The 13282-nt window shown below is 53.5% G+C and overlaps 1 protein-coding gene across 11 annotated transcripts in view; it reads left to right on the plus strand.

Moving 5' to 3' along the window:
- The window catches only part of LOC133144022 (histone-lysine N-methyltransferase 2C-like), a 31905-nt gene that overhangs the window by 691 nt on the left and 17932 nt on the right, over positions 1-13282 (plus strand). For 10 of the 11 annotated variants that reach the window (XM_061266369.1, XM_061266368.1, XM_061266373.1 and 7 more), the window contains exons 2-22: positions 1246-1407; positions 1804-1877; positions 2134-2473; positions 2548-2727; positions 2899-2924; positions 3179-3268; positions 3347-3456; positions 3661-3811; positions 3889-4060; positions 4360-4474; positions 4552-4715; positions 4998-10084; positions 10152-11005; positions 11382-11489; positions 11636-11761; positions 11952-12074; positions 12181-12285; positions 12360-12464; positions 12526-12707; positions 12782-12946; positions 13091-13200. In XM_061266369.1, the coding sequence (XP_061122353.1) occupies positions 1247-1407; positions 1804-1877; positions 2134-2473; positions 2548-2727; positions 2899-2924; positions 3179-3268; positions 3347-3456; positions 3661-3811; positions 3889-4060; positions 4360-4474; positions 4552-4715; positions 4998-10084; positions 10152-11005; positions 11382-11489; positions 11636-11761; positions 11952-12074; positions 12181-12285; positions 12360-12464; positions 12526-12707; positions 12782-12946; positions 13091-13200 (8548 nt within the window). In that variant the 5' untranslated portion in view covers position 1246. The remainder of the gene's footprint in view (positions 1-1245; positions 1408-1803; positions 1878-2133; positions 2474-2547; positions 2728-2898; positions 2925-3178; positions 3269-3346; positions 3457-3660; positions 3812-3888; positions 4061-4359; positions 4475-4551; positions 4716-4997; positions 10085-10151; positions 11006-11381; positions 11490-11635; positions 11762-11951; positions 12075-12180; positions 12286-12359; positions 12465-12525; positions 12708-12781; positions 12947-13090; positions 13201-13282) is intronic. The other variant, XM_061266375.1, reaches the window with a different exon arrangement.

The raw sequence follows: 13282 nt of genomic DNA on the forward strand, positions 1-13282 counted from the left end.
TTGAGCGTGACGGCTAACTATGCTAACGTTAGCTGTTGCTAACGCAAGTGATCAGTCAACTGGGCGGTGCGACGAGCTAAAGGCTAAGGCTAAGCGCCCAGTGTTTACACGTTTCGCTGGCTTTCTGTAGCAAATGTTTCCAAGCAAAGCTCAAACCTCGAACTTTGTCGTCGGTCCAAATTCAACTTTGGCGCCTTTCCAGCATATTTTATTGGCCGGTGGAGACTTAAGAATGTTAGCTGGCTAACATTTACCCATTACTCCAGGTCGTCATCACCATAATCGTGGTCTTCTTTTCTGTGCTCGGGAGCTTTGGCAAAAGTCTTACATTAGTGTCAATGTCGATTGCTGACAAAACGTGATAGAAAGAAACACGAGTTTTAAGTTTACATTATAAGTTGGGCGCTTCGGACCGGGCACGAATTCGGAGTGAAATCAAGTTCAAACGATGGGACGCAGTCAGGTGGATTTCAATAAAAAAAATTGAAACGCGTTCAAGTGACTGAATTAGCGGGATCTGAGTGATTGGCACCCGACCAGTGAATATCCACATCAGTATTGTACAGTATATGCATGCGCTTATAAGTGGAAACATTCCCCCGAAATGACGGTGTGGCCCCAAAGTCTGACTGGACTTCACCTTGTGGGCCGTGATCCTTCCCAAAATGTCCCTTCCAAAGCCTCGTGTTGTCATTTGGGAGTCAGGAATGAACGACCGATTGCAATTTGCCATCCGTTAACTACTCATTATCAGTGAATAGGCATCTCAGTTCTAGGCCTAGGTAGTCCCTCGGACTTCTATTAAGAATCCCCTTTAAGGGTGTGAAACCCCCTGTTTGGGAGTCTGCATTGGGAGCATTTCCCAACTCCCGGATCACTTGAACAAGATGCGAGAAGATTTCCTCAAAATGCAGAATGTGGCTGGGATGGCCACTTTGACGTGACTATGGCTCACAAACCATTTTGAAAGTTGAATGAAGGCTTTTTTGATGCCAGGGAAAAAAAACACTTTTGGTGGAGTGTTTTTGCGTGCCCCCAAAGCATTAAAATTTTAGTGTGTGTGTATATATTGTAGGATAAATAAAGTTCGATCAATCAATGTACTTTTGTTTAAGTGGTGCCTTGCTTTTTGAGAATGTAGTTGCACTGGTGGAGGCGTTTACATTCATCAAGCAAAGATGAACACACGCTATCGGTTCGGAAAGTGGCAGCAGCCGTTACATTGGTGTCCATGTTTTGACCCAGAATGCCCTCAGAGGACAGAAGAGCGCCACCTCCTGTCACCCGGGCTGGACGCAAAGCTGCCGAGTCGGCGAAGCGGCCTCGCGGGCGACCTCGCAAAGATGCTGTAGGCGGCCGCGCTGTACCTCCACCTGCCTCGCCTCCTCCTACAAAATCAAGGAAGAAGTAAGTGTGATGAACTGTCACTCGTCCTGTGTGCGTGTGTCTGTGTGTGTGATGGTTGTTTTGATTGTGAAGGCGTTTTGTTTTCATGTATTGTGAGGCCCACCGCTGTTTGCGGGCGATAGCGACCGTGCAGCCCGCAAATAAACGCCCCAAATTCTTGACTATGCTGATATCCGCCGCTAATAAGCACTTCCCAGTTTCTTTGTTCCTGGCTACTCCGCCTTGTCACAAAGCGTGAAATTGTCCTTGGTGTGAATGTGAGCGCTCGTTCGTCTCTGTGCCCTGCGACCAATCCGGGGTGTACCCCAACTCTCTTAGTTTGGGGTAAGCGGTTGTGTTGCATGCTTGAAGGAAAGCTTGATCTTCACACACTTTGGCGTGTGTTTGTGGATGCAGGGGGAGGAGTCGAGGCCAAGCCCAAGTGGAGGATGAAGAAGGCGTGGACACGACTGAGAAAAGGCAGATGGCAGGTGAGGATGAAGATGTGGCTCAAATTCATCTCAAACTGGGACCCTTTGAATCAGTGGCTCAAAGACTTTTCCTGTCAAGTGTTTGAAAATCCACCTTCTTGAGTTTTTACCGACGTGTGAACGCTAGTCAAGAACCGTTCATGACGTTCAGATGCTTGGATTAGGGCCCCAAACCCCTCCAAATTGGATGTGCAGGAAAACCTCAGACGAGAAGGTCAGGAGGATGATGTTTCCATTTGGATTTGTTTGTCAACAGAGGTGACAACTGGACGCCGTGGCTCCGCCTCCAGGAGAAGATCCAACACTGAACCCATCCTGGCTGTCCCAGAAGCTCCTCCATGCGAACCCCCTCTTCCTTTGGCCCCGCCCCTGACGTCGATTACTGAAGAGGAGCCGTCTCAAAACGGCGCCATTGCCCCACCCCCTCCTCCGGACAGCCCCGGCGATGAGATGAGCCGAGCTAGTCTGGCCTCCAGCCCCGCGCCGTCATCCCCCCTGCGCCTGGAGGACGACGACGCCCCGTCGCCGCTCTTACGACGTTCCGTGTCAGAAGATTCTGGCTCGCCCACGCCCAGCCTCGGACACACCGAAAAACGGTGAGTGTCGCCGCCATACGTGTTTGTGCGTGTGCACAGCAACGGTCCTCACGCTTCTCGTGTGGTCCCATCAGCCTGCAGCAGTGTGCCTTCTGTTACCGCGGCGAGCACCCCCCTCTGGGCCAAGGCCCGCTGGTGGTGTTCGGTCCTACGCCGGGCTACATCCCACTTCACGTCCTCAGCCGCCGAACCTCCCCGGACCGCGACGGCGATTGTCACGATCACTGCTACCCACGCGGCCAGGCCGTGCACACGTGAGTCGCGCCACATTTCTGGTTTTAATATTTTTATCCCAAAAAAAAAAAGTCATCAACAAAGCAAAACATACAAATTTGTGTCTTCCTTTCCTGTGTTTTGGTGGGAATTCCAATAACTGACTTTCTGTGTGTGTCTGTGTGCACGTGTGTGTGTGTGTGTGTGTGTAGGAACAGCAGCAGTCCAGCACAGTGTGGTGAGTAAATAGACTCCACTTGTATAGTGCTTTATTCCCACCGTACGGTGCCCAAAGCGCTTTCCAATGCCTCCCATTCACACACCAATGGGAGGCCGCCGCCGCCGCCGCCATGCAAATGAGGCTTCAGTGTCGGGCCGAGTATGGAACCCACCACCTTGGAGTTGGGAGACAACCACGGCATTTTGCATTTCCATGTTGCCGTTGTCTGACGCAGCCTCGGAAGAGCGATCGACCTTTTTCTTGTTTTGCAGACGACGAGTCCTCCTCGCAGTTGCTGGAGCAGCTCGGAGCCGTGGGCCTTCCGCACGACATTGACGTCCAGTCGTTGTTTGACCCCACAGGTACCTTTTCCAGGCGCATGCGCGTGCTGTCTGTCGCTCGCGCCTCAGCTCGCACACACTCGCTGTTGTTGTGCGCAGGTCAATGCTGCGCTCACCTTCAGTGCGCCGCCTGGTCTGAGGGGGTGTGTCGCGGCGAGGGCCAGGCGCTGCTCTACGTGGACAAAGCCATCGACTCAGGAAGCTCGCAGGTCAGTTGGCAAAACACACCAATGAAACAAAGTGCTCATTGAACATCATGTAAAAATAAGCAGCAAATAAAAATGAATCATTAAAGTAGGCTGTTGCCTTTTCATTCAACTTGTTGACATGGAAGCGTCCTGTAAAAAAAAAAAGTAGAAAGAAGTGAATGGCAACTTTGCTCGGGCCTCATGACGAGCGTCTCTCCTGTCCAGGTGTGCGCCTTCTGCGGCGGGCTCGGCGCGTCGCTGCGTTGCCGAGAGACGGGCTGCGGGCAGAGCTACCACTTCCCGTGCGCTGCCGCCGCGGGAGCTCATCAGGACTGGGAGCAGAGACGCACGCTGTGCACGAGACACACACACGCAGGTTCGCACTCAACAAGGACCTTGGTTAAAGCCAAATAGTTTGACCCGTGCACCCACGTCGCGGCTCTTTGCTTTCAGAGTCTCGGTCGTGCGTGGTGTGTTCCCGCGGCGGTGACGCCGGCGCTCTCTTGATGTGCTGTTGCTGCGGCAACCAGTACCACGCCAAATGCTTGGCCCCACCCCTGAATCCCTCCTCACTTATCCGGGCCGGATGGCAATGCGCTCCGTGTCGAGCGTGTCAACGATGCAGGTATTCACGCGCGCTCGGGTTGCCGAGATTAGTTGACTGGTCACGGCAAGCGATTGAGTCATCAATCAATCTTATCAATCAATCTTTTATTTGCCAAGCTTGAGCACGGAATTTGACTCCGGTAGATCCGTATTATTTATTTGGACATATCTTAAAGGCCTACACGGTAATGGTTGTAGAAAAGCGGCACGATTTACAAATGAGGCCATTAGTCGACAAATTGCGACGACGACGCACACACACACACACACACACACACAGCTCCAATGATATCATGCAAGCGCTGGCATCTTCTTTAGGCTACGGGAGGAGACGTCTGTGTTGCTGGTGTGTGCTCGTTGCGATAAAGCTTACCATCCACACTGTCTGACTCTTCCACTGGATCACACGCCTGACAGCAAATGGACCTGTCAGGTGAGTCCAAACACACACGCTCTCTCACACTCTCTCACCCACTCACACTCTTTGGTTGTGCGGGGCTCTTCTTCCAGAATTGTCGAGTGTGTCGCCGCTGCGGCGTGAGGTCTTCAGGGCGCTGGGCCAATCATCCCTTCCTGTGCGTGTCATGTGACCCAGCTTTGCCTTGTGGCGTGTGTGGCCACACCCCTGACGTTTCCTCACTGCAAGACTGCGTGACCTGCGTCCACTGCTACAGGTACACGGTCCACACCAGTGAAGTATGCTATCGAGTTGACCTCTGACATAAGCCACCGTAGAGTGTTCCACCCAGTATTTTTTTTTCTTTTTCCGTCTTCCACTACATGTGAAGCTCCTCCACGGTCATGTCGCGATCTTTCTGCCATCCATTGCGTAGTTTGACTGAGAATATTTCGGTGGTTACTGTTAAAGGTTAAAGATAAAAAGCCGTCAACATGTTGCGTGACTTGACTGCGTGTGCCATGTAACAGCTTGTGTCGTGCGCTCGTTTCCCTTGTAGGTGTGTTCACACCCAGTGTGTTTCCGTCGAGACGGGCGTCGGCGCCACAAAGTGTGACCGTGACAGTTACGTTTGCTCTGCGTGTCAGAGGGCGGAGCCAGCAGCACTCCCAATAATCTCACCCAGTCCAGATGTTCAAAGTCCCACTATTCCTACGAGTACTCCTGCTCACAGCCCAGTCCAGTTCTCTAGCTCTACGCAGGCTCAGACTCCAACTGACGAAAACCCAGTACCTTCTCCATCCGATGCCACGGAACCTCCATCTCCTTCGAGCCCCACAGAGCAAAGACTGTGTCTCGTCTTGTCTCCGTCCGACCCAGCGGAGCTCCAGCAAAGTCCAACGTCATCTCCTAGCTCCAACGAGCAGAGACTTAGTCTAGTCCTGTCTCCCTCCGACCCATCGGAGCTCCAGCAAAGTCCAGCGTCTTCACCGTCTAGCCCCACGGAGTTACAAGAAAGTCCGCAGTCATCTCCCTCTCATGCTGCAAAGCCAGAGCAAAAAAGTCCAGAACACACTTACCCCACAGAACTTCGTCTAGTACTGTCTCCCTCTGACCCTGCAGAGTTTCAGCAAAGTCCTGGATCCTCCTCTTCATCATCATCTTCTAAGCCCAAAGAGCTTAGACTGAGTCCAACACAATCTCCATACAACCCTACAGATCTCCACCCGAGTCCAGAACAGTCTCCCTTGAACGCTACAGTTCAGAGACAAAGTCCACCGGCATCACCTGCAAACCTCTCAGTGTTGCCAGAGTATCCAACGCCATCTTCCTGTTCAGAGCTTCGCCAGAGTCCTTCTTTCAGTAGTGAGACGCGGACAAGTTTAGATCAACATAGTCCACCACAATCTCCATCTGAGGGCATGGCTCTCCAACCTTTGAATTGTCATCAAGCAGAGCTCCAGCTGAGTCCTGTTCTCTCCCTTTCCGACACGACAGAGTTCCCGAAAAGTCAAGTCCCATCTCCTTCAAACGTCACAGATCCCCAGCAAAGTCCAATGCCTTCTCCTTCTAACACAACAACTCTCTTTCTAAGTCCTACACCATCTCCATCTATGGTCGCAGAGCTCCATTCAAGTCCAGGCCCATCTTCATCTGAGCCCACAGAGTTCCAGAAAGGTTCAGTCCCATCTCTGTCTAATAACACTGAGCTAGAGCAGAAACTGCTCCCATGCCCTAAAGTCACAGAGTCCCCCCAAAGTCCAACACCTTCCCCTTCTAATGTCACAGAGCTCCATCTAAAACCAGTCCCATCTCCATTGAAGTTGACGGACATGCAGCAAAGCTCAGTCCCATCTCCTTCTGACCTAAAGGTTCGCCAATTAAGTGCAGTCCAACCTCTGTCTGATGACACAGAGCTTCAGCAAAATGCACTCCAAGCTCCAAACATCACAGAGTTCCAACAAAGTGCAACGCCATCTCCTTCTAGTGTCACAGAGCTCCATCTAATCCCTGTCTCATCTACATTGGAGCCCACCAAGGTCCCACAAAGTCCAGTAGCATCTCCTTACACAAAGGACCTCCATCTAAGCCCAGAACGACATCCTTCCAATGTCACAGCTTTCCCTCCAAGTCCAGTACCCTTTCCTAACATCACAGAGATCCAGCACTGTCCAACATCACCACCTCTTAAAACCACTGAACCTTCACCGCTATCTCCTTCTAACACAACAGCTCTCCATTTGAATCTAGTCTCATCCCTGAATTCTACAGAGCTCCAGCAAAGTCCAGTCCTTTCCCCTTCTAACGTCAACGACATCCTGTGTAGTCAAGTCTCGTCTCCTACTCACATTGCAGAGGTCCAGCAATGTCCAACACCGTCTCCTTCTAAAATAAGTGAACTTGGGCTAAGTCCAGTGCCCTCTTCATCGAAGCCCACAGAGTTCCAGCAAAATCCACTCACTTCTCCTACCAATGTCCTGCAGCCCCACCAAAGGCCAGGCTCACCTCCTTCAAACATTACAGAGGTCCAGCAAAATCCAACACCATGTCTTTCCAACATCACAGAAATCCCACATAGCCCATCACCATCGCCTTCTAACATCCAAAACCTCCAACAAAGTCCAAAACCAACGCTTTCCAATGTCACCATGAGCCATCAGAACCCCTTACCAACTGCTTCCAACGTCCCCAACATATCTTCTGATGTCACAGAGCTCCATCGAAGTTCAGCATCATCTCCTTGCACCCCAGAGCTCCATCAAAATCCAGCAACATCCCCTAATATCACTGCGCTTGATCAAAGTTCACCAACCTCTCCTTACGCCCCAGAGCTCCATCAAAATCCAGCAACATCTCCTAACATCACTGCGCTTGATCAAAGTTCACCAACCTCTCCTTACGCCCCAGAGCTCCGTCGAAATCCAGCAACATCTCCTAACATCACTGCGCTTGATCAAAGTTCACCAACCTCTCCTTACGCCCCAGAGCTCCATCAAAATCCAGCATCTCCTATTATCACTGAGCTTAATCAAAGTTCAACAGCATCTCCTTACGCACCGGAGCTCCACCAAAATCCAGCAACATCTCCTAACGTCACTGAGCTTCATCAAAGTACGGCAGCATCTCCTTGCGCACCAGAGCTCCATCAAAATCCAGCAACATCTCCTAACATCACTGAGCTTCATCAAAGTACGACAGCATCTCCTTGCACACCAGAGCTCCACCAAAATCCAGCAACATCTCCTAACGTCACTGAGCTTCATCAAAGTACAACAGCATCTCCTTGCGCACCAGAGCTCCATCAAAATCCAGCAACATCTCCTAACATCACTGAGCTTCATCAAAGTACTACAGCATTTCCTTGCGCACCAGAGCTCCATCAAAATCCAGCAACATCTCCTAACATCACTGAGCTTCATCAAAGTACAGCATCTCCTTGCGCACCAGAGCTCCATCAAAATCCAGGAACATCTCCTAACATCACTGAGCTTCATCAAAGTTCAACAGCATCTCCTTACGCACCAGAGCTCCATCAAAATCCAGCAACATCTAACATCACTGAGATTGATCAAAGTTCAGCAACCTCACCTTACTCCCCAGAGCTCCATCAAACTCCAGCAACCTCTCCTAACATCACCGAGCTTCATCAAAGTTCAACAGCATCTCCTTACACCCCAGAGCTCCATCAAAATCCAGCAACATCTAACGTCACTGAGCTTCGTCAAAGTTTAGTGACATCCCCTTCTCATGGCACACGGCTCTGTCAAAGTCCAGTCCCACCTCCTTCTGTCACAGTGTGCCCATCTATATCAAAATCCACAGTGCTCCATCATAGTCCAGTCCCATCTCCTTCTAATGCCACAATCACAAGACCAAGTCCAGTATCTTCTCCAGCAATCCCCACAGAGCTCCAGCCAAGTCCATTACCATCTCCCTCATCAGAGCTCCATGATAATCCAGTGTTGTTGGCTTCAGAAGCCGCCGAGCAAATCCACAAATTCGAAGAACCCCAAAATATCCAAGAACCTGTACTGCAACCTCCCCCGCCGTCTCCAGTAGAGCTTGTGAGCGGCCACCCGTCCTCCTTTGAGAGCGCAGAGCTCCACAAATGTCCTGCTGCGCCCCAGCTTTGTCCAATTCAAGTCCAAGGCCCACAAGTCAATCACGTTCCTTGGGAGCGTAAAGAAAGGCATAGCAGGTCCCCAATAGCTAACCTTTGCTCCACACCTCCCCCGTTGCCTTCGGTTCCTTTGAACGTGGAGCGAAACGCTACACGTTTGACCTCCACGCCACTTCAACTTAGTCCCCCATCCAGCCTTTCCATAGATTCGAGCAGGGAGAAGCTTGCAAAAAGTCCGGTGTGGTGTAGTGTTCTGTCCGAGCGAAGCCCGTGCAGGTTGGACGATGCAGATGTAGCAAAGCCAGCGAGAGAAGCCCCTGAACTGGAACGGGACCTGTCACGGGACAGTAATTCCCCTGCATGTCTCGAATCTGTTGTCTGTAACACTGCCGCTGACGGGCCCGCACCCTCGACACTTTCCACTCCGCAGAGTGAGCCGTCGAGCCCCCTTGGACACCTGCCGTCGCCCGCACCAGCAAGCCTTGTCCACCAAAACGTTTCGGTGGACCTTGGCAGCCTCCCTCTTGTCCTTTCTGAGACTGGTACCGTGGAGGATGTTCTTGGTGACCAAAGCGATTCTCCCGACTCCCGACATCGGACTGGATCCAGTGGTGCTAGTCCTGCCGGCTCATTTCAGGCACCGTGCAAATTGATGACAGACACCGCCTCTGTTGAACATTCACCAGTCAGGACCTGTCCTTCGGATCAACCGGGTAGCCCTGTAATGCCAACAGGAAGCTCTTGCCAGCCAGCCGCCAGCGCCTTGTCATTGGACGCTTCAGTGGGTGAGCGCCATGCGGCCGGCTGTGCGCCTGATCCGAACCCCCCTCGGCTCCCACTGTCTGGCGGATCCAGTCCCCTGCCCGTCCCGAAGTGCAGAAATGCCTTCGAGACAAAGCCTTCCCATTCCACCGGAGCTCGTCCTACGTACTGCAGACCTGTTGATGCCAGCTCTGATAGTCAAGGTCTGATCACACTTGTCATGGAGTCCAGCGTCTTCTCCAGCAACCAAAGTTCACATTCTAGCAGTAGCTCGACTCCACCGGAGGCTGCCGAAACGTGTCCCAGGAGCCCCACAGGGAGCACAGATTCCAGCCCCCAAGTGGACACACAGGCTACTTCCCCAGAGGAGAATCCACTTCAGCTTGATTCCGGTCCAGGCGTGACTTTGGAACCTGCACGGAAGACCAAATCTCCAAGTTACCAACCCGGTGGTCCTGCCGCGAGCCACGCTAGTCCGACTTTCCCGAGACAGTTTCCAGCACCATTAGGCCCCTCGAGCGACAGAGCAGCCGGCAGTTCCACTCAGGCACATGGCGATTTGCTCGAAACTGGATGCGCTCGTGAAACCCAAGCGAGAGAGGCCGACTGGAGTCAGCTTTTTCGTCATGCAGAGAGCATAGAAAGTCCTGAACAGCCAGAGACTGGTACGGGTTCAGCTCTTCATACTCGCCTTCAGTCAGAAACTGGCCCAAGTGATGCCGGTTCCGCTTCTGCCGTCTCGTCTGAGGCGGAGTCCACCTCCAGTAAGTATGCACAAGCATTCTGTGCACATTCAGATGTGACTTAACTCTTTGTATTCTCTTTCAACAGTCACCACGGACCAGGAACCACCTCTCCACTTGCACCAGTACCTTCCTGACACGTCAGAAGGAGTACCGGACCAGGCGGAAAATAAGCAGCACATGCTAGAGGAGGAAAATGCGAAGCAGATGCAGGAGGAGAATAGGGAGCAGCAGCAGCAGGAGGAAAATTTATTGCAGAACCAGGAGCAGCCCAGGACTTTAAGATGCCTCCCGTCAGGTACGGAGCAGGCAGTTAGTTCAAATAACCTCCAGAAGGAAGCTGACGATGTCTCCCTAGGAGTCCATCCATCAAGCGGTGAGCCCGCTGCAGCCTCCCCCTTCTTCTCCACTCCTCCCTCACCGTCGTCGCCCTCACCTAGCGCTTCCCCTCCGCCGTGGCCAGACATCTCCTCAGCGGCGTCCCCTCCCCCCAGCGCGGAGCCCGACTGTTCCTCGGAATGGCCACGAGAAGACTTCCGGGAGATGCTCGAATCCACCAACGATGCTGCCTCATCCCGGGCCGGCTCATCAGAGAGGGACGACGCGGTCGCAATGAAACCAAGACGGGAGGAGAGCGACAGCGGCGGGGAGGCAGTGGGCGGGGCAGACCCTTCTTTCGACTCGGAGGTGATGACGCTGATGAGCTCGTTGTCTCCGAGCGCCTCCCTCAGCCCTCGCCCTCTCCACATGCGGAGTCTAAGGCCTCCTCCTCGCTCGCTGCCTCCAACGGACGAACTGTCCATCCGACTCAGGCAGTCTCCGTTCTCCACGGAGGCCTCCCCTGAGACCTCGCCCAACAGGGTCCCGCTCACCCCGCCGCCCCTCTCCCCTCCTTCGCCCAGCGTCAGTCCACCGTCCAGGGAGTTGCCGCCCCTCTGCAAGGTATGGCTAAACCCAAACCCATTTGAAAACAAGAAGCGCAAGCCGTTTGGAAAAACACCTCAAACGACGAACGAGCCTCTATCACAGCAATGTCAAATATGTTGCATGAATAGTTTGGTCTCCTAGCTTAGCCATATACGTGTGACAGTAAAGGCCCGTGAAACGTGAATTCATATGAAGCCTTCTCTACGACAACTTGAGAACTTGATCGATCTGGTAAAAAATAATCCACTGTCGCTCAAAACTATTTCTAATAGGAAAAGCGAGTTGAAGCCAAAGAGTTCATTTGTGTCGTGGTATGTTTCATGCATGGCGTCTGTGTGAATTTGTAAGTAACGTCTTGTCGTCCTTGTTTGATCGCTGGGCCGGCCGGCAGACCTCACCGTCGGCGTCCGCGGTCATCCCGCTCACCCGTAAGATCAGCATGGGCAAGCCCGCCATTTCCAAGAGGAAGTTCTCCCCGGGCAGGTCCTGCGTGCGGCAGGTACGTGAGCTACCGCTCCCGGTGTGGTTTGTGGCCCACCGTGGCATTCACGTTCTTGCGTTTTGTTCCCTCCTTCCCACGGTCTTCCTCGCTCTGCTCTGCTTCGCCATCCCTCCACCACCCCCTCGTCCTCCTCCCTCCCTCAGGGTTCGTGGTGGAGTAACACGAGGCCGGTGAGCCCCCACTCATCCTCCCAGGACTCTGTGGGCGAGGGAGGCCAGGACAGCCCCAAGTCCCGCCAAGCGGACTCGCCGCTCTGGAGCATGAGAGTGGTAAAAAAGTGCTAAATGAGTCCCCCTCGATCCCCACCCACCCACCCATCTATCGGCCCCAGTGCCTTAACGAAACCGCCCACCCGTTGCCTGGCCTGTGAACGGCTGCAAAAGATGCGCGGCCTAACTCCTGACGAGTCTATCTGCTGATTAACGTTCTCGTCGTCTTTCCGTGTGATTCCTTTGTTAGGGTCGTGGCTCAGGCTTTCCTGGAAGGAGGAGGTCTAGAGGAGGAGGAGGTGCGGGAGGAGGACGGGGGGGACGAGGAAGAGCTCGGCTCAAGACGCAGGACTTTGTGTCTGTGTCGCCTGCGGTAATTTCATTGATATTTTTCGACCCGTCCGGTTGGACTGCTTGCCCAGGAGCATATAAGACCGGCCTGGCCTAACGAGCGCTCCAACCGCACGCTGTCGTTGCAGTACGGCTTTGTGGAGTCGGTCCCGCCCAAGGAAGAGGAGGAGGAGAACTCCATGCACAACACTGTGGTCATGTTCTCTACCTCGGACATCTTCACGCTCCAACAGGTTGGTGGCAAAGGTTCGTTTTCGGGTCAACTGCAAAGTAACCTTGCTCCTTTTGCGCTCGCCCGCCGGCGTAGGACATGTGCGTGGTGTGCGGCAGCTTCGGGCGCGGCGCGGAAGGTCGCCTGCTGGCGTGTTCCCAGTGCGGCCAGTGCTACCACCCGTACTGCGTCAATGTCAAGGTAGCCGTCCCCGGCCCCTCTCCTCTGGCGCTGCGCTCACGCCGCCATCCACTTTGCGCAGGTCACTCGGGTCATCCTGACCAAGGGCTGGCGCTGTCTGGAGTGCACGGTGTGCGAGGCCTGCGGCGAGGCCACCGACCCCGGCCGGCTCTTGCTGTGCGACGACTGCGACATCAGCTACCACACGTACTGCCTGGACCCGCCCTTACACACCGTGCCCAAGGGGGCCTGGAAATGTAAATGGTGAGTGTGTGCACTTGGGGCCAAAATACTCGCCGCCGCCTCAGCCTTGTAAAATACCTGCTGTTTTGTGCCAGGTGTGTTTGGTGTGTCCAGTGTGGTTCGGCCTCACCCGGGCCGCACTGCGATTGGCAGAGCAATTACAGCCACTGCGGCCCGTGCGCCAGTCTCACCTGCTGCCCCCTCTGCCAGAGAGCCTACGCTCACGACGACCTCATTCTGCAGTGTCAGCAGTGTGACCGGTGCGGACAGCCACTCGGCGAACATCTTTTTGGTTCTGTTCAGTTTTGTTGCCATTTATTTGCCAACCTGACCACCATGTACATGCCAGACGAATTCACATTCAATTTATCTTTAAGATAACAAGGTACGATTTCTGCGTGTAGGTGGGTACATGCCGTTTGTGAGGGTCTGGCCACCGAAGACGAGGCGGAGGACACCGCCGACGAAGGTTTCGACTGTTCGCTGTGTCGAACGCACAGTCGCGTCCCGTTGGGTAACGCCCACACACACACATACGCACACACGCTTGTGCACATGAGCCGATCGGTGACGTTCTGGCCAACTGGCGTGAATGT

The sequence above is a fragment of the Syngnathus typhle genome, linkage group LG19 (genome assembly GCF_033458585.1).
Source record: "Syngnathus typhle isolate RoL2023-S1 ecotype Sweden linkage group LG19, RoL_Styp_1.0, whole genome shotgun sequence".
In the NCBI taxonomy this organism is placed as follows: Eukaryota; Metazoa; Chordata; class Actinopteri; order Syngnathiformes; family Syngnathidae; genus Syngnathus; species Syngnathus typhle.